This window comes from Haliotis asinina, chromosome 11, assembly GCF_037392515.1.
Source record: "Haliotis asinina isolate JCU_RB_2024 chromosome 11, JCU_Hal_asi_v2, whole genome shotgun sequence".
In the NCBI taxonomy this organism is placed as follows: domain Eukaryota; kingdom Metazoa; phylum Mollusca; class Gastropoda; order Lepetellida; family Haliotidae; genus Haliotis; species Haliotis asinina.
Window position 1 is genome coordinate 15,961,592 of NC_090290.1, and position 27,996 is coordinate 15,989,587.

The 27,996-nt window shown below is 38.4% G+C and overlaps 1 protein-coding gene across 7 annotated transcripts in view; it reads right to left on the reverse strand.

The window, feature by feature from the left end:
* LOC137255259 (partitioning defective 3 homolog) overlaps positions 1 to 25,087 on the reverse strand; it is a 94,997-nt gene extending 69,910 nt beyond the window's left edge. For 5 of the 7 annotated variants that reach the window (XM_067792703.1, XM_067792707.1, XM_067792704.1 and 2 more), the window contains exon 1: positions 24,370 to 25,087. In XM_067792703.1, the coding sequence (XP_067648804.1) occupies positions 24,370 to 24,489 (120 nt within the window). In that variant the 5' untranslated portion in view covers positions 24,490 to 25,087. The remainder of the gene's footprint in view (positions 1 to 24,369) is intronic. The other 2 variants (XM_067792705.1, XM_067792702.1) reach the window with 1 other exon arrangement.
* Positions 25,088 to 27,996: the final 2,909 nt, after the last annotated feature.

Consider the following 27,996-nt stretch of genomic DNA (forward strand, 5'->3'; position numbering starts at 1 on the left):
AATTTACTAAGAGCTACAAGTGTTCGAGCTGGGAACTGGCTTGATTCCACCTGACAACTTCATGGTCGACTAAGCAGAGGTGTGAGCCAAGGTTAGCAGCTGCAAGCTTTGGTATTAGTAAGTCACATTCCAGCCCATTCACCTCTTTCCTTTCTCCAGGACTGAAGACAACATTCTGGTGCTTCTCTCCCGGTCTGTTTCATATCTGTGTATGATGTTGTATACTGTTGCTTGATTACAAGCTTATGGTTCACTACAGATGCCTGCCATCTTCAGTCCAGGTTGTAAGCATCCTGACTGTCTCTATCTTGCTCATACTTCGAGGGAATGTTTTTGACCGTAAGTCTCTTGCTTAATGCTTTGGATTCACCAGCTTTGGGAATGAGGGAGTGTTTTGATTTAAGGCAATGGTTTAGGAGTACAAGAGCAGTGAGTGTGTGAGTGAGTGAGACAGACCTCTTCACTTTACCATTTGTGTTTACCACACAAAAACCTTAGCACTCATATCTTAAAAAAAAAATGCTCAAATTAAATTCTGCTTCAGTACTGATCGTACGTTCATAGTGTAATTGAAGTGGGGATTCAAACCAAAGTCTTCAGGCTGCTCATCAAATCCCTAACCACTGGGCTACCCAACTGTCCAGAATGAAAACTGAATGTATAACTTTAAACAATAAATCCATGCAGAAGGGAATTTTTCAAGGGAAAAATGTATTTTTAAGCACGAAATATGAGTGACTTTAGTTTTACGCCACACTCAGCATTATTCAAGCTATACGGCAGCAGTCGGTAAATAATCTCATCTGGACACACAATCCAATGATCAACAGCATAATAAGATATATGATTAAAAGTACTATCATCTCTGTATTTCATAACCTCTAATGGGCTCTACCAGTAAGAGTAAAATGGGTTCTATATTTCAGACCACGACTCCTGTTAAAGGACTGAAGATATCTTCCCAGGGTATCATAATTAAAGGTGGTGGTATAGGAATTCACTTCTGTAGTTAAATGTCCTGGCGAGATACACAAGGTCTTACGGTAAGCAGATGGTATGTAAATGTTGGGTTACTGCTACATTAAACAAGGGACGCCACCAGAAACAATGAGCCACATGGCCCTGATATCAACATTCAGGGCAGATGTTTCAGGGCCAACATTCCAGGGCCCTGTGATCCCGATACAAACTATAACCTGGTGCTCTCCTGATATTTTGTGTCATTCACCTTATATCCACAGATATCATCATCACCCCAACTTGCCATACACTATGAACGGTCCCTAATGCATTTGTACATTTATCACATCAATGGAGGTCATCTCAGTAAACTCACAATAAAAGTTATAAGTATTGATCAAGATATGAATCGGGAAATGTATAGTTCCTGTCTCAGAATTGTACAGCATTTCCTGCTGACCTTGTGCCAAACATGACTTAGCATATCACTGATGGTAACTGTACTTACATATGGAAGAGGAAGTGCCTGGTCTATGTCTCCAGTGTCCTTAAAGTCCATGGCATTCAACATCCAGTATTATCCGTTCAGTATTCCAGTATTATGCATCTCGCATTAAACATTCAGTATTATCCATCCAGTATTCCACCATTATACAACCAGGATTACACATCCAGTATTATCCATCCAGTATTCCAGCATTATATATCCAGCATTATATATCCAGCATTAAACATCCAGTTTTACCCATCCAGTATTCCAGATTATACATCCAGCATTAAACATCCAGTATTATTCATCCAGTATGAAACATATCATATCATATATCCACTATTGTACACATAGCATTATCCATCCCGTATTAAACATCCAGAATTAAACATTCAGTATTATCTATCCAGTATTAAACTTCCAGTATTATCAATCCCAAATCACAGATTTATATGGTGTATCCTTCAACTTGTCACATCTCGATGTTCAGCTAGTCTTGTTTGGATGACCATTCACAAGTAACAATTGAGAGAATGGTCTTTTTCACATTATCATTTTGACAAATGGTTGTTCCCAGGAAGACCATAACTGATGACTTCTTTTAGTTTTTGACATACATGACTGCCAATGGAAAAAAAAACAGAGCTCCTACACATTTGGTCCTAACTCAAAGCATTTGGTCCTGCTTACTAAATTATCAAAATCTTCAACAGATTCTTTAAAAAATCGACTGTGAAATGTCAAAAAGTGGTTTTCCTTTTCCAAAGGTATCAATACATATCTGATCTGTTTCAACAGATTCACTTTGACATGTCATTTTTTATATCATCAAAGTCACTTGAAAGACAACCACACAGACCAACCATAGAAAAAATAGTTACATGTCTTGACAATATCCTCATCAACAAAGTCATGGGTCTGAACTGGTTGAAAGTTCAATGATATGACCCTTTTTATATCTGTTGTTGAAAATGAATTTGTGACTGAACTAGAGCTTAAAAAACATATTTTTTATGTGGTTATATAGTCAGAACCACACTCTTGTCGCATGTGATAAAATGCCATAAAAATAATCCACATTCACCACTCAGAAAAACAAAATTCCAATTTAAATAGACCAGTGTCGATTTCACAACAACTGAAATTGACGTGACCATGACACATACATCGTCACAGTAACATGTTGACAGCTTGTACACCACCTAGGTCAAATACTCCATTTATCCAACATATAGCTATTTGTGTACTTCCATTCCAGAAAAAAACAACTCACTGGTAGTTTGCACACTGATAGTCAAGTACATACTCCAAATGAAATGAGTGTGACAATATCCTGAATTCCTTCACGAAATCACAAACGAGAGCTGTGATCTACTTTTTTTTTCACGTTGACAAGGTCGTCCCTTATGCACATAGATGCTCTTAAGGTGAAATGTCAAGACTGCCTACTCACATTAAACCTTATCAGAAAACGAACCTGTGACGACCTTACTCAATCGCAAATAACACCTTGCCATGCAATTCAACACAAAGAAATGTTGATAAGCAACTGGCAAACCCTGAAATCAGATCCATGTCACACGAGTGGCAAAGTCCAAAGTTTTTATCCAACATTTGATGACCTTGCCCTTAAGAAACTGATTACAAATAAACATCAAAGCAAGCTGCGCCTTTTTCTGGAGAATCTGTTCCAAACTTTCCCCACAGACGTGCTTTTCAGTTGTCAGATGTTTCTGTCAAATCTTATCAAAGAGCATTCATCGCCTAAAATCAATCATATTTGTTGTGAAGTTCATGATATGTTTATCCTGGCCAATCTCAAACAGTTTAAGTGTGGTGAATGGTTCTGGACTACTCTGTGGGTGAACAACCAAACTCAGATTGTCCTGAGTTGCATTAACATGCTGGAAGACCCATCCTGAAAACAATGGAACTTTCTTAACGATCCAGCCCTGGTGGAGTTTGTGGAGGTCTGTATCAAACATCCCTTATGTATCCAGTAATGTCCATATTTGTAATGATTACTAACTGATTATTTGCACTTGACAACCATCTGAGGTTCTCTTAGAGGTGTCATGTTACATCTATGAGGAATGCTTTTTCATCAAGGTGTTTTAAGAACAAGCGCAGTGTCTAACAAGTCATGAAGAGTCACTTTATCTAGTAATATTGACTAATGGAGATACAAAACATACAGACATCACCAGACAAACACTGTACTGAAGTTTTACCTAACTGTATGAACCAGGACCACATCTGTCAGCTACACCAGCTGTTTTTCGACATTTGTTAACACGGCTGATGAAAATCGCAGGAGACTTGAGGGGGACTAATGAAAACACTTCAACACCTGAACAGGTCTCACCTGTGTACTAATGAGATAAACCTGTTGAGGAAGTGAAATGGAAGTAGATAAGAGTCGGAGGCAGGAACCTGTCTCAGATGACACTGGCTGCCAGAGATTGAGATTCAAAAATAACACTGGAACTTCCTACCCACCACAACATAATATGTAATATGAGAGGATGAGTCAGTGTGCCTGCTGAGGGGACCTCATGTCATGGGAAAAAGAGAGTGTATAAATTCACTTTGGAATTTCAATGTATGGGGAGGCATGGAAGTAGGTGAAGTTAATTACAGCACTGACACAGAAGATACACACATATAATTTCCTTCTAACATCAAATTTCACCATGATCAATATTTAATGAAACAACATTTTCCTAGTAACATGCATTGAATAAGAGGGAGAAAGATAATATTCTACCAGAAGCTACCAAAAAAACAACCCAAAATGTGATATAAACAGGAACAGTAACAACACTAACATCTTTCATAGGTCTGCAAATATGATTATCATAAATATTTCTCTGTAATATACTCAACAACAAATTGAGAAATCTGGAAGTTTTTTTGCATGTCTTTTTGAGTGATGACTAAGCAGACAATTAAAAAAGTTATTACCAAAAACATCAGTGAGGTTGATGTTTTGTTGTTGGATATACGTCACATTATCATCATTCAAGAAGCCTCCTGCTGAGTCATTTTAAGTTGTTGGCATGTAATGAAACTTGTCATGTCTCGCAGAAGATGGACAAAACAGGTGTAATGCCAGTCCCGTACCACCACTGTCAAGTATCAATAGTACAGAAGTAATTCGGTCAGCTCTTCCAGCATTATGTAATAAAAGGTCTCAATGACTGCATGTTTGTCTAGAATATGTGCAGTCCAGAAGATGAACTAGTTACCAAGTGCAGCATTTACAACTACAACAACTACACTGCTTTCACATGTTTTAATGCAGTACTGAAATTGATTTTCAAGGTTCCATCATTTCATGATGTATATACTGTCATAAAATTTTTTAAAAAAAATTTACTCTCTCCAAGTGTGGTAAATAGACCAGAAGTCTGAAAATATCATTTCATCCTAACATCAACTTACACCATGATCAATATTTCGTGAAATAACACTTTCCCAGTAACATGCATTGAATCACAGTGAGAAAGATATTATCCCTGCATAACCCCTACCATAGCCTTGACAAAAAGTACATCAGAGAGATATGGAGAGCCACCAGATGCAAAACCTTGATGCTACAGCAGTACCTGAGACACGAAGGCTTAAACATATCCCAGACAAAAATAATCACAGAGGGGAGAAGAGGCGGCTCCCCTGAGGAGAGCTGAAGGGTGGTATTGGCAGATGATGTCTTTAACCTGCTATCGTGTTATTACTAAGGAGGAAAAGCAAAACTCAGTGTAACATCTTGTGTGAACAGAAATAACTGATGAATCATCTTCATTTTATGTCTGAGTGATAGGGGAGGTCAGCTTTCTCAGATCCTGCTCTGTTTGATGATTCAGAAAATCATGTGAAAAAGAAAAGAAAAAAAAAAAAGAAACTAATTCCCACTTTTTAGCATTCATGCTATGGTCACCTGAATACATAGATCAATTTATTTGCCAATACACAGCCCCACCATTTATACTTCTGAAATGTCTTACTCAATTTCCTGGAAACAAATTTTATGTTATGTGTATAATACATAATAAATTGAAAATGTACTAGAACAATGATTACCAAATAAAGCTCTTGCACAAATTATTCATGTAGTCATATCCTTAAATCATCCATGTGCGATATTAAATAACAGTTAGTGGAGAGATAATATTAAAGAATAATACTAACGTTTAATTCTTAACCTTATATAATCACAAAGATCTACAATTTTTATCACTTTGTAGTCTTGTATTTCTACTCTTGATAATTTATTCATAAAGTTTTATCTTTATATCATATCCAAGTGTGATATTGAATAATTTTTCACAAAGAACAAATATTGCTTAACAATATTCTTGTTAGATATTATCACACGATAATAATATATTACACAAAGATCAACAATTCTGAAATGGAATAATTCATTTCTAACATGAATTATACAAATTCCAGATTACCTCCAACTTGTGACAATGAGACAAGAGTACTCGAATCAAAACGTCTTCAGACATAAAAACATCTGATCAAATTGAAATCATAAATAACTTCACTTAGAGATCCATGTCTTTGTATATAAAAAACAAAGGCATTCACAATGCATTGAATTCCACAACATGGAGGGATGTGCTCAAAGCATATTTATCATTTCCCAATATAACCCAAGCTGTCTGTGAGGCACAAGGTGGTTAAGAGTCACATGACTTATCCCACCAGGTACCCATTTTCTTCGGGGTGAACAGAGGCAATTTTGGAACAAACTCATTTGCCTAAGGTGAGACCACATGTGTCCATGTGTTTCTTTGTGGGGCAGGATTCACAGAAGTCATAGAAAATCTCAGAAGTCAAGCTGCCAAACAAAGTCACTCATCAAAGGTCTCTGCTAGCTCAGTGCTGCAAAACTTCATCTGATTTGTACACCGTGCTTTGTGTGCAGGACCACACACCACCACATCATATAGATCATCCTCAATAAGTCTCAAAATTTCTTTAGGTGGCATTTAGAAGCTGTATGATGAAGAAGAACACTTTCTTGGATACACAACTTCTTTACAGCAATACAAAAGTTGTCTACATTTTCTTATCCCAGTATAAATGTTGTCTATATTTCCTTATCACAATACAAAAAATGTCTATATTTCCTTATCACAATACAAAAAATGTCTATATTTCCTTATCACAATACAAAAGTTGTCTATATTTCCTTATTGCAATATGAAAGTTGTCTATCCATGAAAAGTGCTTAGAACTGTTTGAGATATTTCTTCCCCAAAAAGCCAAGTTCTTGCTTTTTCACTTCTTAAGAAGCTGTTGTTCGTGGTGCTACTGTACTAACCGACGATCTTTGAGCAAAGGTGATTGTAACTCCTGAACCTTGACATTGGATTACGATGGTCGTAGGTCGTTTTGTACAAAGCACCCTGTTCAGCATATATTGGATCTCAAGAATACATGCAAGGACAAAAACACCCGATGAATTGGGCCAAGGAGTAATAAACTGGAACACAGAATAATGAACTGGACAACAAAGGGTGGTCCTGCTGGATCTTATTTCAAGTTCAACTATAGTTGCAGATCAAAGACCTTCTTCCCTTTTCTTCCCTCTTGATCACTAGCAATGACACTCGTTGCCTGCTCAGGTATGACAAACTGACAAACAAACACAAACTTTGACCAGAGTCTGCTATTTCAGAACCCTCTGTGGCTCTACTTAAACATGTTAAAGATGTTGCTGTATCAACAATGGGACATACAAGTTCTGTATTACAATATACTCTTAAAAAAAGTAGGGGATATTCATTTTTTTCTTAGTTATGATATAAAATATTTAGGACATTTATTGGAGTCAATCAATGTTGATGTGATATTATTGAATGTTTTGAGAGTGCATCACCATTTGCACTTCCTTACAACCATAGTTATTTGGAATGGAGTCGCTATAAATGAAAGATATATTGGTGTATGGCATGTAATTTACATGTATACGATTTTCATGTTAGAACAAACAACTAGAAACAAACACTAACAAATGGGTGATGCTAGAAGAAAGTTGAAATTAATGTTCTAAGTGACTTCTCGACCTTCTTGAAAAAACATCAAAATCAAGAATGGGACCCCATGCATGTGTATGGGGCTATTGTCTTGTGCACGTGCACATTATGTGTTATGTTTAGGGGTGGTAACGGAGAGAAATGGTGGTGCGTTCATAAGTTGTCTGTCCTTGAAACATTTGTTAACGTTTACACATCCTATCCAAATTGAAAGTTCATTATCCTCTCCTTTTTTTAAGAGTATACATGCAACATTTTCATGACACCATTATCAATATTCCTCGCCGAAATGACCCGTACATTGTAATATTGTCATACATAAGATGTATATCAATAAAACTATCCAATGATGGTTGTGTGCAACCCATGCATGTCATAAAAGGCGACTAGCAGGATTGGTGTTTAGACTTGCTGACTTGGTTGATCCAGGTTTATGCTGTTAATCACTGGATTGTCTTGTCCAGACTGGTTTATTTACAGATGGCCAAATATTGCTGAGTGTGGTGTTATAAGAAAAAAGTCAGTTAATCAAAGTCATCCCACCAATTTTTAAGTTGATGGACTTCAGGGATTTAAGAGAACGCTCTTGGTATGTCACCATATGTGAATAACTATCAGTCTTGGGGGAAGCATCATAAATATATGGGAGTTAGCATAGACTTTGTCAACAAGCCAATTCTGGTAACACCATGTTTCTGTATGAGAGAAACCCATCACAGACAGTAGCATAGGGATAATGTATTTAAATTCTGCCTTAGAACATACCAGATTTCTTTTCATATTTGGACGTGGATCAAAATAATATCAACATGATGACTGGGGCCAAAATTTAATTTCTTGTTGGAAGATTTCCTGAGTCAGTATGCCAATTTGGCAATAATCCAAACAAATGTTTACTTTATTTAATTAAGTATAATACAATAACAAAGAATAAGATAAAAAAAGTCAAAAACCTAATTTGCAGAATTTGGGCTATTTGACAAAAAGGAAAATTAATGGTGGCCAAAATAGTGTATTGCATGACAGTTAATTCTATTTTGAAATTTGTAAATCTAATAAACAAAATTTCAAACATAAGTTTTAATTTTGTAAATATTGTGAAAATATTTATGTACTGTGTTATGTCAGCTGGAGACTGGAAAGTGAGCAAAAGGAAACTGGCTGTTTGAAAACTGTGTCGAACTGTGTCAAGTTACTGCCCACTGTCCTGACTAGATGTTAGCGGGTGATAAGGTACTTGTGTACTAGCACAGTACTTTACTAAGTGTCTACAGTAATTGACTTGTATGAAATATGATAAGAGGTCATGATTAGCCGGTATTTATAGGTCAGTGTACAGAAACCATGAATGGCATTCTGTGTGTGCCGCAACTCCAAGCAGAATTTCACCAGGGCATATCACTACTAAATCAGTCAGTAATTACAAGTCATAGTGGGTGTGTTTAGTTCCTTGGTAAGAAAAGTGTTACTTCTTTTGTACACAGGAAAGAAGCACTATCATTTTCTTGGAAAGCATTCTTCTGTTCAACATGTGTGGGTAGCTTAGTGGGTAAAGTGTTTGCTTGTCATGCCGACGACCTGGGTTCCCTCCCCTTTGTGATACAGCTGATATAAGTTCAAAACCACAGTAAACGCCGACTAGAACCTCACTCACTCAAGATCAAGATAGTATTACTGACGGCCTCAAATCCCTGCAAAAGGAGCAGAAAGCATACTAAGATTGTGCATTTCCTTGCCAGAAGAAATCAGACTTTCTTAATATCAACAAATGTGTTAAAGACAACTAATTTCACATGGACAGACTCATACAAATCATTCAAAAGCCTCAAGGACTCCCCAACCTTTGTCAGTGAGTCAGGGATAATTCATTTCCATTTCAGTAAGTTCAGAAGTGAGTTGGCTTTATGTTGTTTCGAACACTATCAACAGAATAATGTTGTGCATATTTATAAAGATCCCCATCAACACCTTAAGCATGCTAAAAGCAGCAGCATTCCTGTCATATTATGCTATGTTGGCTCTGCATAATACCCAAGTTGACACAGTTATTAGGAGTTTTCCAGTTTAGTGCTGAAATGTTTAAATCAAAGTGGGTTTCAAACCCATGAGTATTGGTTCTGGACAGGCTCAAAGCAGTTACAGCTACTTCGATGAACAGACAGGCCTACGTTAGCTTTTATAGATTAGTGTTTAGTCTTTGAACATATATAATTTTGACAAAAAAAACCAAAAAAATTTCTTCCAAATTGAAATGTAGCCCCAGCGAGAAGGGTGCAATATTCCTGCAATATCATTGTGGGGAACTGAACCAAAGTCCTCAGTGTGATGAAACAAGAGTCAACAGAAAATGACATATACAAACAAACCTTAGATATTGAAGTCAAATATTCCCATCAAAACAACAGCACATGTACACAATGACTTTCTCGGTGATGATAAAGTATGCTAAAACCAATCAACACAACAAACACATTAGAGAGCCAATGAATGAGATACCGAGTCACCAATAGTGATTGGATCACATGAAGCTCACAACTGATGAAACGCGGGAATAAAGGGGTTGTTTTAGAGCAGGTTTTAGGCTTTATTCAAAATGTATTTCCACACTATACTTTGTTGTTTTATTCTATGATGGCCATTCCGCCACTGGATTACATCCAGGGCTAATAGTATTTAAATTTAGAGACATCTAAAATCTTAAAGTTTCAGTTACGACAAGGAGAATTAGACCTCTGTGCTGAACTTCAACACTGGAAATGTTGCCATGCAATGTATTTTTTAAGGTCAGAGAAAGGACATACTTGCATGCCTTGACATGCTGTACATAATAAGCCTGCTGTATATAGAATTGTTTGATAAAAAGTTCTTGACTTGAACTAAGTTGACGGAAGAGCAGTTAAATCAGTTGCATAAAGCTGGCAATGGTGAAGTGTTACAGCACCTGATTTGAATTGGGTTTAGACCGTAGCAGCTTCACGTACATGTGGAGACCTAAGAAAAACAATTTCTTAAAATTGTCATCTATATATACTCTGTTGGACCTTTCATGGCCAGGTCTGTAATCTTAGCGCTGAGTACTACTTCATGGCCAGGTCTGTAATCTTAGCGCTGACTACTACTTCATGGCCAGGTCTGTAATCTTAGCGCTGACTACTACTTCATGGCCAGGTCTGTAATCTTAGCGCTGACTACTACTTCATGGCCAGGTCTGTAATCTTAGCGCTGACTACTACTTCATGGCCAGGTCTGTAATCTTAGCGCTGACTACTACTTCATGGCCAGGTCTGTAATCTTAGCGCTGACTACTACTTCATGGCCAGGTCTGTAATCTTAGCGCTGACTACTACTTCATGGCCAGGTCTGTAATCTTAGCGCTGACTAATACTTCATGGTGATTGATCCCATACTTTAACATAGGCTTAAGATAGAGAGTTTAGTTTTACTCGATATTTAGCAATATTCAAGCAATATCATGACAGGGGATACCAGAAATGAGCTTGATTCATTGAAACTATGTTTGGAATCAAACCTATGCATTTGGCAGGATAAGTGAATGCTTTAACCACTGGGCTACCCCTCCGCCCAACCTTTGATATTAGGACAAAGACCACTTTGTTAAACCGGATCCTGTGAATCCATAATGCAGAACAGGAATTTTAATCCTTGTAATACTACGACAACTTGGAGGCATTTGGCACACAGATCTCAGAAGTCACAGAAAACCATCGTAGCACAGTGGGTGGGTGGTGGCCAAAAGGGTTATATTTATATCCTGAAGACCCAACGTTTTCCTGGTCTAAATACTGTCTGCTTCAGATTTACTCCCTAATTAACCTCCAAATGAACCAAACAACATTGTGTGCCTATCTCGTCTCCTTTGCCTTGAATGTATCTCCTGACCAGATAATCCTCTTCCTTGTTTAGTCTAACATGTTTGAATTTCCTCTTTTCTTCACTGAGTGCAACCATGTCAGTACTAGGATTCTCAGCTAGGAACCCTTGAAAATGATATTTAGAAATATCTTTCTTAGGTTTAAACGTTTGCATTTCTGAAATTCAGATATTTAACACTATCTGGGGGAGCATGTTTTATCCCAGCTTTCAGTAATATTCCAGCACTACCATAGTAGGAGACACCAAAAATGTGCTTCACACATTGAACCCAAGAGGAATCTAAACCAGGTTTCCGGAACAATGAGCAAACACTTTAACCAATAGGCTACAACCTCACCCATCCCTTAAAAATTACATATTTGTTATGAGAGTGTGTTTCCTTTAATTTGTATTACCCTTGATTAAGTGAAATGTCAGTGAAACACAGGTCACTTTTACAGGTCACTTTTACAAAACTATCACAATTGTTAGAACTACAAATTATCAATACATATATATTGGAACCTTGGAACTTTAGAATTTGGGGGTTTTACTGATATTGGTTACAAATATGGAGAGTTAACAGTTAACACTAAATTATTATTATTTCATCCAAAAGGTTTACAAATATAAGTCAATCAAAAATACAGTTTTATACTTAAAGGTAATTTCATTAAACGCATTACAATATTGTAATAATATTTACACTTAAAGCTATAGACATAGGCCAAAATAGCGACCTCTAGGTCTAGAAACACTGTTAGCAATATTATAAACTATCCCCACATCCACATTCAGCCCGCCATGGCAGACATTATTACCTAAGGTCTCTGTGTGGCGACTCACCTCTCTCACATACATGTGCACAGAAACCCAAACACATTAACCAGCTCCCCCCTGACCTAATATAACACAACACCAGCTGCCTCTTAATTCTCCCACAAAGACATAGTTCACATTCATCTCCTGGGCCTGAGGTAAGTATGTTCCCTTAGCTAGATAGGTGTACATCACTTAAGGCTGGCATTTCAACTTTGGAGAAAGTAATGTCTGTCAACTACAAAAACCCTGCAAGATCTCACTTGAATAATATCAGCCAGGGTTAATGTCGGAGGAAGATGATAAAACTTAGAAGGCTGTCTTTTTCATAGACTCAGTCATTTACAGACTGCCATCATATTGAAATATTACTGGGTACGACACTGAACAACACCATTGTGTGTTCGAATCCGAAACTGGCATTTGTCTCTTGTTCCACGCATCCATGGAACCACCTTGGTAACCAGAGGTTTCAGACAGGGTCACACTGAGTGACTGCTTTTACACAGATTTTAGCAATATTCCAGCAACATCACAGCAGGGAACACCAAAAATGGACTTTACACATTGTACCCATGCGAGGAATCAAACCCAGACTTTCAGAATGATGAGCAAACACTTTAACCACTAGGCTACCCCAGCTCCCCCATGGTCACTTTGGGTTTTCCTCCTACAACAAACTATCAGTCTGTACCTGATGTCATCTCATAAGTGATTTAAAATCCAAAGGGACTTATGTCCCTTTCTGCCAGGACGGCATGGACCTGGTTTGAATCAAAGCCCCCATTTCACAGAATTTTCATAAGCCTAAGATCTCATAACAGGTACAAATACTATGTGAAAACTTACGAGATCATAGGCTTAAACTTAGCCTTTTGTGAACCAGGGCCTAGATTTTCGAAGCTCCTTTAGCGCTAAGACAGTCGTATGTACTATACATTAACATTAACTTACGACTATCTTACCGCTAAGGGAGCTTCGAAAATATATGCCCAGGCCTGTGAAGTCTAGGTCCAATGAAGCTTGCACTATGACAGTCGCTGGAACATAATCCTAAAAGTAACAGCCTCATAGAAATCAGGTTTGATGTCAAACTGACATTAGGAGGATGTTTAATATTTCTAACTCAATCTCGAACAGATGGAGAAATCATTAATTTGTCATGAGAATGAAGACATGGATGTAGGCCGGGGTTAGGAGCCTGGAAGATGGAACAACCTTCTTTCAGGTGCTGACATAACCTTAACTGCCCAGTTGCATTAAGTATGAAACAATTAAATTTTCAAACATGTCAAAGGGGAGATAACTCTTGGCAAATTACCATCAGACCACAAAATAATAACTTCAAATGTTATTCAACAAAAACAAATAAACATTTTGTTATAAGGGTTGAAAAAAAAGTTAACACATCAGTAGAAGGTACAAATCGTGGACCGTGGAACCAATTTCAATTTTCTTTATCGAAAATGAGTCACTGCACTTTTTCAACACTGAAACATTACTGATAGGAACTGCAATTTCCACTTACTTTAATCTAGGGGTGAGTCAAGGAGCTTATTTCTTACTACTAAAACATTGCTGATATGAGCTGCAGGAACATTAAGGTTGACGTTGGCAAGGGAACCCACATGATGCTGATGCTGTCAAATAACATCTCTTACACTAACACATGCTGCCGTGTTTACACAAGATCACAACCTATCTTCTAGCTTTTTACGAAAACTGCAAGAAATGGGATAGGGCAACTCTACATAATAAACAGATAAGTAACAAAATTTATTGTGTTTGGCTCATTTTCTCCCTTCTCTGTTTTTGTTGATTCACTTTTCTCAATTGATATTCTGCATATTGCTTTCTTGGATTTCTTTCATGTTTTAAAGACAGCATCCTCAATTATAATGACCATGCTGTGACAATTATTTTTCTTTGTCCTGGCAACTTGCATTATAATTCAGTTGATAATGAATTACAGTACAGTTATAACGATGCTGGTCCCCTTGAGTATGTTACAATCAATCTGAGCGAGTCGGTGGGTGAGTAAGTGAGTGAGGAAGTGATGTTTAATGTGGCTCAAAACAGTATTCCGTTTATATCATGGCATCAGGGAGGGAAGCTGGAAGTAGGTCTCCTTTTAATGAAGTTACAGCACTGGTATGGTACATGACTAGTCTATCTCATAGTCCTTGAACCACATTTTTTTCCCTGCTGGATGGCCCTCCCTCAATGTTGAAGCCCTAAATGAAGCAAATCTAGATTACCTATGATTCTGGCCAAAGGAACAATGAGATCAGGGGTCCAGACTATTTCACACTTTAGTGAAATCCATCACATGGATATTATACTAACAAACACAGAAACAAAATCAGGAAAAACCGAGATTTGAACATGAACAGTCATAGACTCAAGACACGCTCAAAGGTCTCTGCACTGCAAATAGCAGAACATTGGATAAGTGAACATGAAAAGAGTCTATGTGAAATTTAAGAACGAGAAAAGTAAACCCAAAATGCCCATTATTGGCTAAATAATATCCTTCATTAGATACCAATACCTATTTAAAGTTAAGTTCCATACCCACTGAACCAAAATATAGTGATCATACAACAAAAAGGCAATATTAGGTAAATAACATGATACTGACTAAATACTCAATACCCATTTTGAGCAAATACAACAGAAATCCAAGTTTCTAATTTAGTTTAAAAGGGAATTTTGCTTCTTCTCAAAACAATCGGCAAGACCTGGAAAGCAGACAATGCAGTTAACAGAACATGAACATTTAACTAAATATCATGTTAATACATATCACAAAATGCCCACTGTTTGCTAATTATGTCATGTTATGAAACAATGAATACCTACTCTGATTAAATCCAAATGAAACCAAAGATTCCTAAAATCATTTTTCAAATGTTTGGGAATTTTGGATGGACTCTTAACAATAGGCAAGATTTGGAAACCACACAATCACGTTATCAAAACATGCACAAGGAGACAGTGCAAAGGTCGCCATAACCACGAGCTAATCAGGGACATGTTTCTCTGTTTCCTCGCAGCGATTCCTATTTACCCATGTGGACCACTTTGTCACTTCAAAACAACCAAATTCTTGTGAGGATTTGCCCTACAATTATTGACAATGCCTAAACCCCACACAAAAGATAAATACTTAGAATGCTATCTGAAGCGATTAGATAATGGCTCTATATTTGTCTTAGCAAACAAAAGAACTTGGGTTCATAAAGGCTCTACATTATCAGTTTCTTCACAGTTATACATACGTTTAGTGACCTTAGTGGTTGAGCTTGCTCAATTATCTACATGGTTTGGGGCTTTTCATGGAATATATCACGCCCACCCCCTCAGCTTCACCCCCTCCCAAACCCCTTCAGCTTCGCCCCCAACCCGTCAGTTTCACCCCAGCTCCCTCCCCATCAGGTTTACTCCCAATCATTTAGCTGCAAATTCCTCTGTGTGGCGTTCAACAACAAACAAACAAACATGAAATATATAGAAACTGTTGACATATGGAGCTGGATAGTTCATGTTAACAGATCCATGTTAGACACGAAAGTTTGAAGAGGCAACTTTGCAGGGCCATGTTTACCCTCGACTGGGGCAAGTGGTAATTTGCTTCAACACTGCGTGCGTGCGTGCGTGCGTGCGTGCGTGCGTGCGTGCGTGCATGAGTGAGTGCGTGAGTGAGTGAGTGAGAGTGTAGTTTTACCTGGCTTTTAGCAATATCATGACAGGGATACCAGAAATGGGCTTTAAACATTGTATCCATGTGGGAAATCAACCTCGGTCTTTAGAGTGATGAACGAATGCTTCCACCACTAGGCTACCTTACCACTACAAACAAGGTTTTAAATGCTTTTAGCAATATTTCATTTCAAGACAGAGAATACCAGAAACAGGCTTTACACATTGTATCTATGCAACAGATCAAACTTGAGTCGTTAGCATGATAGTGAACATGTGAACACTTTAAACTCCAGGTACCCGCACAAGGAAAGATGGATTTTGCATAGGATTTGAGATCCATGTTAGCCTCAGTCAACAATTCTTGGTATGTTTGGAGTTAATGGAGACGAAGATTGGCAAGGGTAGATGTGCCATTGTGACATGTGTTTCTCAAGGTCGTGCAAGAGTTGGTAGAAATAGGTGATGAGAACACTTGTTACATTAACAAAACATCTAAATGAGCCAACATAAATGATGATCTCCTTGGTGCTTACCATCAAGGCAAACTGCTGTCATTTATCATCCATAGTGAGGTATGATATTACTGAAATCTCACTCCCTCAAGACAGCATCTTGGCAGAGTCCCGGTCTCCCCGATATGAATCACAGCCAATCATCATAAAAATATTTCCTGACACAACCACGACACCCATGCCCTGAAAACCCATCTTGACATCTATCACACAAGAAGTTTGACAGCCTTCAGGAGCATTGAACAGGTGGTGAGATTGATTTGTTTTCAAGGAGATTGACTTATTGCACACCCTTCTTCAACAACATGTAACTTGGACAGCATACTAATGAGTTTAATTCTTCCAGATTACATTTCTCCGGGTCTCTTAATTACTAAGCCAGTGACATAAATCTCCCTTGAATTAAACATTCAGTTGATTTACAAGCCAAGTACAATAAAACCGATGTTCCGGACATCTGAAATCTAAGGTTTAAATCTCTTAACTTCGAATATTACAAGATGCTCACAGTTAACTATGATGAGTAGAACATCTGGGAACATGTGCTAATGTTTTGCGAAACTGTTCTGAATACATCAGCCATATATTAGTAAATGAAGCACGGATCTCCCACTCTTTGGGGCAGATGCTCTACCATATAAGTTATATAGGGGCTTTAAAACTTTGAGAACATTATACGATCCATATCCTGATCAAGACAGGGGACATCAGAAATGGGCTTCACACATTGTACCCATTGGGGGAATCAAACCTTGACTTTGGCATGATGAGCGAATGCCTTAACCACTAGGCTAAGGCATTGCCCATTTCAGATGTCTAACCAACAGAAAATTCACAGGACCCACAGAACAAAAATTAAACACACATTTCAGATTTAACTTTTCTTATATCGTTCAGTTTCATTTATCCGATATCAACCGTTGCACAGCAAATTGTCGGATTCAGAGGATGTCGGACTAAATAAATGAGACGACGTATATTCAAATTGTCACCAACAAAAGCGTCGGATAAAGCCGACTGTTGGAGAAATGGAGGACAGATTGTGAGACTTGACTGTAATTGGCATAGGAATTATTAACAAATGCAAACAACTGTGACACATCACATGTAACAACTTCAGTCAAAGTCATTGTGACATACTCTTTCACAGTCAGACACTGAAGTTGTAGACTTCCACTGAACCATCAGCAAAATCTGCCAGATTTGTCCTACACTATTTGTGAACACTGCAACCTTAGAAATGCTTCTCCACACACTGAGTGACACAGTGCATCACATCACCTGAGATGATTTAGTCTGTCTCCCAGTCCCTGAACCATTTTCCCAATTTTCCATACAACCTAGTCCTCACTGCAATGTTAAACCCCTAAATGAAGAAAATCTAGATTCCCTCAGGTTCTGAATTTCGCTGAGGGTTTGGAATTTCCCATCTGACTGGGGCTCCTTTTCAGTTTAATTGGGTTTATTCATTACTATCAAAATTATACATATTCAGGTCATTTAAAGACTAAGCATTATCCATGAGATGACTGGGCCACCTACATCAAATATTCACAAAATACCAATGATATTTTAACAATATCTCTTAAAACCGTAATCTGAAACATGAATGTGAGATCCACAGAAGGTATCCCACAGAATGAGGTTACATCAGTAAGTCTAACAGGACAGTGTAAAGTCATCAATCCACAGAGGTCAACTAAACATAGAATTACATCACATACAAGAGTATCAAGATGTCATAAACATGCCAAGGTATCTACTCTCACCAACAGCTTGTACAATTAACACCCTTTCTCAGAAACAATTCACGCCACTTTCTGTCTTTGATATTAATTCCTTGAAGCCATAAAACTATATTGCTCGTGCTTGAGCGCAATTTGATAAATGAAGCTTGGAAACTGCCATTTAATCTTCTAACTGCCCCACCAAATGTGGATCATTTGGTTTCATGGGGATCATTTGGTTTCATTTTTAAAAGGAAGTATGTCTTTTTTTTTCAATTCTAAATACGTATGGTCCATGTGATATGATGAGAATTCATTTTATCAAAAGACTTAAAGCACTCACAAAATAAGATGGCTTCATTGTTTTTCAAGGGTCAACAATATCACTGCTCTTCAGATGAGGGCCTCTCTTGAAATAAAAAAAAACATATTGCCTTTTCCGTAAATAGTTAGAGAGCTATTTGATAGATAAGCTTGGAATCTGGCCTTACTCTTGTTACTGTCAAATTTGCTGTGAAGCGTTTGGTTACTAATCACTGAAACCTGCCCAGCATTCAAAGCATTTTATGTGGCAGATTGCTAGTTTGGCCCAAATAGTATTATGTTAAGCTTGAAAATATGAAAAGTAATTTTTCATTCCAAATGTACACTTTCATGTGAAATGATGAGGTGGTCAGGTTATTTGAAAAGGAAACTAAATAACTAAGTCAAATAAAAGGATACTTCATTTCTGTGTTTATTGAAGGATAACATTTAGAAGTAACAATCCACTGTCAGGATGTCATGCATTAGATTGTCTGTGCAGAATCTATTATTTATTTACACTACAGACCACCATATTACCACTAAAAAACTGTAGAAATTGGCAGAAAAACTCCAAACACCACCATGATGAATTTTTGCAGTCATCCACCATGATGAATTTCTAGAGTTACAGTTTTTGATTCCCCAATGTATGCTAACAATCCTTTTAAATATTCAGTTTGCCTTCAAGTATGACATTTGACAAAATCTGAACTTTTTTGCTGGATAAACGCCATACGGAATGTTCAGCATGAGTATGTACCATGACAGCTGTCTACCAGTACTCAATCACGTGGCATGGAGACTATGACATCACAGCTATGGCACACATACATCACATGGTGCAGATCTGATGAAGCAGACGTGACATTTGTGGGGTTAATCAGCGTAATGATAGCATAATTAAGCCTTATGTTATGACAGTAAGTGAAATATGATGACTTGGGACACAAGACAACATGCGAGATGGTAAATAATGTTGTCAATGAGATATAAGTCTTCTGTAAGCATTAAACACTGAAACCAAAAGAGTACACAGGGATTTACAGGACGCAAATTCCTGTGTCCGAAACACATAAAAATTGACAACGGATGCAATGAAATGGATTAGCGTGTCCACAAGGATGCAGAATATATAAGTCAATACTTTTTTTTAATATGTTGATCAAGCAACAATAAGTTATCACTGGGTCTGCTAATAGCAGTGCATGAAATAGCATCTACCCAGTGGCCCACTGCTTTCTAGTTACATGGTGAGCTTACAACTATATTTTACAGCTGGCCCTGTGCACCGATACATTTTCCAAGGGTATATATTTGACCATGTCATCGGCATGGTCAAATATTTCGAAAATAATTTAAAATTGTGGTAACCAGATGATGTCTGTATAGTTCATGATCAATCAAACTGTAACTTCCACAGATGAACCTACCCATTTATCTCCGAATAAATCTGACTGGTCTAGAGAATGTTTTCAGCCAGAGAATAACGTTCTTTTCTGATAGCAATGACACTAATTTGTGATTAAATGAATTAACAGTGACCAATTAACGATTAACAATTAACCAAGTCATGGTTTTATTACATTTGCTTTTGCACATGTTTAAGTTTACCTCACTACAAGTAATTTATTAATTTCTTTCTTATAACACCATATCTCAGTTTCCTATATTTAATCATTAATACAGGGCTGGTTACATGTTAACAGGGCTGGCAACATTTTCTAGTCATCAGCCCTGTGGGCTCCCTGTGTTTTCGTAGGAGTTTCATACACTGCTAATAGCCGAGATATGATATCATTTGAGTTTAATTACCGTGATGATCATGATATGCAATACAATAACAGTGACTGAATTGCAACAATATTATAACATAGTATTAATAAAAATATTTAAGTGTCTTAGACCCCCATGTTCTAGTCCCCCTTGAAAATCAAGAATATGATCCCCAGGGACCCTCAAAATACAGGACTCCAGATTATCTTTGGTTCATGTCATGAATGCCATGTGTTTTCCTCCATTCTCTGCTTTAGATAGTATGCTGTCCGTAGACAGTAAATTGCCTCTTGTACTTTAATTTAGGTTAATAAAGCAAAAACGAAGAAAATTTATCTGACTGACAAAAATCAACACCTTCAGAGACTGAAATTAACGGATGTTCATTTCAGGTAATTCAAAGAGGATCCATGTTGTGACTGACACCTGCCCTTGTTAATTTCACCTCTGTGGAGACAATGAACTTGCCACTACCCTGATAGTCTCTAAGGCAGGTGTCAAATTACAGCCAATTAAATTCTGGAAATTCCATCCTGTCACTCTCTGTCAGGGAAGGGTGAACTTGCATTCTTATTACATGGAATAAGGGGCTGGAGTGTCCCCTGCCTTATAGTGAGGTGTGTAGGTATACTTCTGAGTCAGCCCAGTCTGTTGGGGAAGGGTGAACATGCATTCTTACTACATGGAGTAAGGGGCTGGAGTGTCCCCTGCCTCACAACAAGGTGTGTAGGTATACTTCTGAGTCAACCCTGTCTGTCGGGGAAGGGTGAACATGCATTCTTACTACATGGAATAAGGGGCTGGAGTGTCCCCTGCCTCACAACAAGGTGTGTGGGTATACTTCTGAGTCAGCCCAGTCTGTTGGGGAAGGGTGAACATGCATTCTTACTACATGGAATAAGGGGCTGGAGTGTCCCCTGCCTCACAACAAGGTGTGTAGGTATACTTCTGAGTCAACCCTGTCTGTCAGGGAAGGGTGAACATGCATTCTTACTCCATGGAGTAAGGGGCTGGAGTGTCCCCTGCCTCACAACAAGGTGAGTAGGTATACTTCTGAGTCAGCCCAGTCTGTTGGGGAAGGGTGAACATGCATTCTTACTACATGGAGTAAGGGGCTGGAGTGTCCCCTGCCTCACAACAAGGTGTGTGGGTATACTTCTGAGTCAGCCCAGTCTGTTGGGGAAGGGTGAACATGCATTCTTACTACATGGAGTAAGGGGCTGGAGTGTCCCCTGTCTCACAACAAGGTGTGTAGGTATACTTCTGAGTCAACCCTGTCTGTCAGGGAAGGGTGAACATGCATTCTTACTCCATGGAGTAAGGGGCTGGAGTGTCCCCTGCCTCACAACAAGGTGAGTAGGTATACTTCTGAGTCAGCCCAGTCTGTTGGGGAAGGGTGAACATGCATTCTTACTACATGGAGTAAGGGGCTGGAGTGTCCCCTGCCTCACAACAAGGTGTGTGGGTATACTTCTGAGTCAGCCCAGTCTGTTGGGGAAGGGTGAACATGCATTCTTACTACATGGAGTAAGGGGCTGGAGTGTCCCCTGTCTCACAACAAGGTGTGTAGGTATACTTCTGAGTCAACCCTGTCTGTCAGGGAAGGGTGAACATGCATTCTTACTACATGGAGTAAGGGGCTGGAGTGTCCCCTGCCTCACAACAAGGTGTGTAGGTATACTTCTGAGTCAGCCCAGTCTGTTGGCGAAGGGTGAACATGCATTCTTACTACATGGAGTAAGGGGCTGGAGTGTCCCCTGCCTCACAACAAGGTGTGTAGGTATACTTCTGAGTCAACCCTGTCTGTCAGGGAAGGGTGAACATGCATTCTTACTCCATGGAATAAGGGGCTTGAGTGTCCCCTGCCTCACAACAAGGTGTGTAGGTATACTTCTGAGTCAGCCCAGTCTGTTGGGGAAGGGTGAACATGCATTCTTACTACATGGAATAAGGGGCTGGAGTGTCCCCTGCCTCACAACAAGGTGTGTAGGTATACTTATGCGCCTGAATGAAAATCAACTTCTAGACTTGAGTGGGAGGTAATTTCCGATGCAATCATGATTAAAGTTGACTGACATTTCACCATTATTTCTGTTTGTAAGTAAACCTGAGGGTTTAATTTCAATTACTGCTTCCTTTTAAAACCAAAAGTAAAACCCCTACCATTTCTAATTCACAATCAGTGCTGTTTGGACTTTGGGCAATGGTCCTTTTCCACAAATTACTCCTTTGTTCGGGTAATGTTTCAGCTACATCAAATGCAGTGTTAAAAAACATTCACTCATGACATACAGACCACCATCTTCTAAACCAACATGATGGAATACCCAAAAAAGGAAAGACTTTTAAAAGGAAGTATCAACTGCAAACCAACCATCAAACAGCATATCTTCACAGGTGAATAACAAAAGACCAAAGACACTGGCTATCAGCCATGTAATCTTTATAACATACACAAACACAATAACATGCACCACGCTCCAATCCGAACAATGGAACCCTAAGTCTGTGATAAGCCAGACCTTGATTCCATAAATCAACACCAGATCCTCTGTGGCCTATCGCACATCAAAGTCCACCTATTCTGCATTTACACCACCTGAGGAAGCATGGCTACATACTACAATGGGTTCGTCTTCCACAATAGGTCCCATCTGAGAGACAGATGATCCAAGACTTAGATTACCCTTGACACCTGTTCTGTATGAAGCTGTATTTACACTGACTGTTTGAGTAAATAGGGTCTTGGACAATATTGGTATGGATGGAATATTTTCTGAATTCCAGCTTGTGTCGGGAACTTTCCATGTCTGTTTTTTCGGGGATGATCCAAATGTCATAATACACAAAAAAGACAAACCCTAACCTCTAAAATCATGCTCCTATTTTTTGAGGGGTCAGTTATGATACTCTTGTGCAGGAGTTTCAATTCAGACCTTTATGCGGTGAGTATAGTTTTATGCCGTTTCTAGAAATATCACGCTGGGGAACAACAGAAATGGGCTCCACCCAGTGTACCCATGTGGGGAATCTAACCTAGGTCTTCAGCATAATGAGCGAAAGATTAAACCACTTGGGTACCCCACTGCCTCTTCTGACCTTGAAGAGTCTAATGCCTTTGGGAATTGTGTACAGAAAAACATGAATTAAAAAAACACATTACTTTGGCTTATTTATTACCATTCTGTGCTTAATGATAATAATGTGACCTGCACAGTCACTGCTAACATATAAGCAGATAAGTGAATGGACATATAATTTTACACTGGCAGTGTTTCAGATTCATAGCATCAATGGAAATTAGAATGTCTGAAAGGAATATCAGACCTATTTGTCATATTATTTACAGGGTCACATGTATGTATAAATGATATGCATGCTTTCACTGGTTGCATGTACTGTCTATAGCATCAAGTGTGTGTTTAGTGGTGATTTTGTGAATAAAGATTTAAATGAAACAAACACTAAGTATTTGCATTATTTTTGCAGAATCCCTTTCAAATATTCTGAATAATATATAATCTGAAAGTGTAACCATGCTGTCACCTCATTTTTATTGAAAGTTCATGATTTAAATACATTAACTACTGTTTAATACGGATAGGACATCAGTTAAAGAAATTTATTGTGTAAAAGACGCTCAGATGCATCTCTTGCACATGAAAATATACAACTATTCTTCGTCAAATAAATATACATGTTTTGAAAAGTAAAAGCAACATATTCAAGTAATTCTACAAATGTTTAGGAAACAGGTGAGTCTTGGCAAAATGCCACACCCACCTGAGGTTGACAGATACGACAACAGAGTGACCTCCCTTGATCAGTTTAATGACAAGGGATCGCAAACTTTCAAATCAAATAAAACGCACCTGGAGCGAGATTACGTAATTTACTATACTGCTTTACAGTAACATACTCATTGGGTCACTGGCGAAATATTTTACCACCCACAAACACTCGAAATATTTAAATTATCGCTGAAAAAGTGAGCCAACAACTTCCTCGAACACTAACAAATTTTGTGACCGTCCAAAATGGCGTCACCTGACCATCTGTCTTTAAAAACACATTGAAATAAAGTTTATGAATGTCTGAAATTGTCTAGAATCTGTCGATACGTCTCAGAAAATAAAATTTCAAAATGCACGTACCTTTCCCGTTGCCTTTTTGTATCTGGTAATCGCTTTATCAATGAGTTCTCTAACCAAGATCTCGCCATCGCCACACGGTACGATCACCCGCACTTCTTCAAAACAAACTGTCACCTTCATGAGCAGAATTTGCACATAAAACTTTCCGAGCGAAAATAATTCGATATGTGCAACATTTAGAATGTTACCGACGAATTCCTGAAGTTAAATAATCCAATATAATATCCAGAAAACACGAAAACTTGAAATTAAACCGCCGTCCTCAGAATCGGCCACAGGTCGCTCTCTTCCTCATAACATCTCATCCCAGCGTTCTGTTCTGTAAGTTGATACCTCGTCTCTCACTGCGTGGATCACATGGCCCCATACTCCATGGCCCGAATGTACTGTGCTTAGTGGAAGCCCTTCCTCATTTCCACATCGATAATTAGTCTGCAATCATCGAGAATTTCACAGCAGTGGAAGCGAATCCAGTCGCGTTGACAGTCTGGTCCTGTTCACTTTGTTCTCTGAATGAATTTACCCCCGTATCCTCGTTATACGGCGTTTGGTAGGAGGTCGATTAAGAACAGGTGTTGTTATTACACGATCATCCCGTAATTGTGTCCGTTAGCGCCCTACATCACCCCAAATTTCGTGTCAGTCGTAATGTTTTCGTGACACATTGCTCACGACTTCCTCTATGGGCCTTGATTACATTTTACCTGAGCCTCGTTTTGAAACTCGGCCAGGTGTAGATGCAGCGTCATTCAAGTGAATCAAGGGAATGGATGATTCACAGTTTCATAACATTTTGCGGTCACTGTGCGTGGTAAACTGTTGTTACAAATGTAAACAGATAAGGGGAGTATTGAAAAACCAGATGACTAAGGCTAAATTCATCTGCATACTTAGCAGACGTAGGTATACATGCTTTGAAGATATATGTGCCTTGATATGTGTGTCAGTTCAAAGTTGAATACTTTCTGCTCCGTAATCAAAACGTTCTTGGTTCCAGAAAAGTATTTAGTTCAACAAAACATATAACTTTTTCACTTATCACGAATGTATTTCTTAATGCTCGAATATTCTGTTTATCTCTTTTGTAAGAGTGTAATAAATAGTCAAAATGTTTTTCATTGTGGATAATACATTCAAATCGTAATACATGATCCTGATATACGATCCTTCAGTTCATATAAATAAATAAATAAATAAATAAATAAATAAATAAATGAATGAATAAATAAATAAATAAATAAATAAATAAATAAATAAATAAATAAATAAATAAATAAATAAATAAATAAATAAATAAATAAATAAATGTTCTAGTACTATGATAAACGTGTATTTCATTACAACTGGCACTGCAAACACATTACATTTTCTTCTTTGTCCATTTTCGTCAAACGTTGCGAGAATCAGCGTACCAGTTGCATGAACACCACGTTTTATGAATTGCCAAACACAACAATACTCTCGAAACACATGGGAATCGTTGCGTGTGAAACTGATTTTGTCAATTGGAGAGTTACGGAAGTTGGGAATGGGTTTCTCTTGAACTTAATGCAGAGAGGAAACCACTCAAGTGCTCTCGGGAACAGTAAAACACAATCGGAAATGCTCGTGAAGCTGTTGATTGTGGTATCTTGCTATATCTCGGAATAATACACGATAATCTTTGTAATTAAATAACTCACTAAAAGAACACGCCCATCTGTGGAACTCGAGTGCTTCACAGAGCTGTGCCGGGGTTGGTACATTGTTATCTGAAATCTGTCTTCCCATCGTTAGATGATGTTTAAAAGGTGCTCCCAGGTCAATATTCTTGATACATGTCTTCCGTAAGTAGATAATTGGTGTAAAACTATCTTTGTTTTGAATATACAGTTGTCATGGGTGTCCACATTATTAACTAATGTAAATAATCAAAATAGCTACATATGTAAGAGGAATATATAGGTCACGAATACAGAGAGAGAGAGAGAGAGAGAGAGAGAGAGAGAGAGAGAGAGAGAGAGAGAGAGAGAGAGAGAGAGAGATAGAGAGCACCGTTGTTTCTATATTCATGATACCAAGAAAAGTACCCCGAGTTACCCCGAGACACCCTACCCGGCCATAGAGGACATTTCATCACATATCACGATGAACGTAAGCAAACCAGGATGTAGATTTCATGTATATTTGTTTGCATACTCATTTTTACCGATATTTCGAGATATCAGAGAACGACATTAGGTTGGTAGACTGTATCTACAACAACCAATCCACCCACGCACGCGCGCACGCACGCACACACACACACACACAAACAAACACACACACATATTGAGGTTGGGCACGGTGACCCATTGTTTTCATTCCCTTTCAAACCTATGTGCATCGAAACCTCGTGCTTGACAGAGGAACCAGCAACCATTGAATTATCGCTTGAATATGTTTAATTCAATTGAAATGCTGTCTTTCCTGACAGTAAAGTTTCCTCGACACTACAGCTTCCTCTGCACTACAGCTACAGTGACACTAAGTTTCCTTGACACTACAGTTTCCCCGACACTACAGCTTCATTGACACTGCAACTACAATGACGACGCTACAGCCTCCTTGACACTACAGCCTCCTTGACACTACAGTTTCCCCGACACTACAGCTTCCTTGACACTACAACTACAATGACGACGCTACAGCCTCCTTGACACTACAGTTTCCTTGACACTACAGTTTCCCCGACACTACAGCTTCCTTGACACTACAACTACAATGACGACGCTACAGCCTCCTTGACACTACAGTTTCCTTGACACTACAGTTTCACCGACACTACAGCTTCACTGACACTACAACTACAATGACGACGCTACAGCCACCTTGACACTACAGTTTCCCCGACACTACAGCTTCCTTGACACTACAACTTCTATGATCACATTACAGCCTCCTTGACACTACAGTTTCCTTGACACTACATGTACATATTCCTTGACACTGCAGTTTCCTTGACACTACAGCTTCTTTGACACTGCATGCTCCTTGACACTACACCATCTTCTCTGCAACTGCAGCCTTCTTGACAGTACAAGTGCCTTTCTCTATTTCCATGTTCAGTTTTATACCTGTTTTCTAAAAATATAATTTCATTTTAGAGGCTTAATGTTAGTCTAGCCCCTACTGTACAAGTAATAAAGCTAGGAATGTGAATACTGAAAACATCTATTTTGGGCCACAAAAACATAATAAACGGTGTGTCTGTGTGGTTAGTATTGTGTCTGTCGCTTCATGTTTGGGTTTGAGTATGAAGCTCAATGCTTCTAACAAACGTTAACGTTATAGAGGGGGCGTGATGTGTTTGCCTTGTGATATAGTTCACACGGGTTACAGCCACAGAGAACAGATATATTTGTCACGTCTTTGCCGACCCCACCGTTCTCATTAAAGTGGAAAGAAGGTGTGTAGAAAGAAACCTAATTTCTCTCACAGCCCCAGAACAGAATTATTTCCCTTCCGCTCAGCTCCTTCTGGACTGCTAAAGTCCTAAATGAACCAAGTCTAGATTTTCTCAGGACCTGAATCTCCCATCCGGCTGTGACTCTTTTTCAGCTTAAAAAGGAATTATTTGTGTTTATTAAAACTGTATTTATTTAGAGA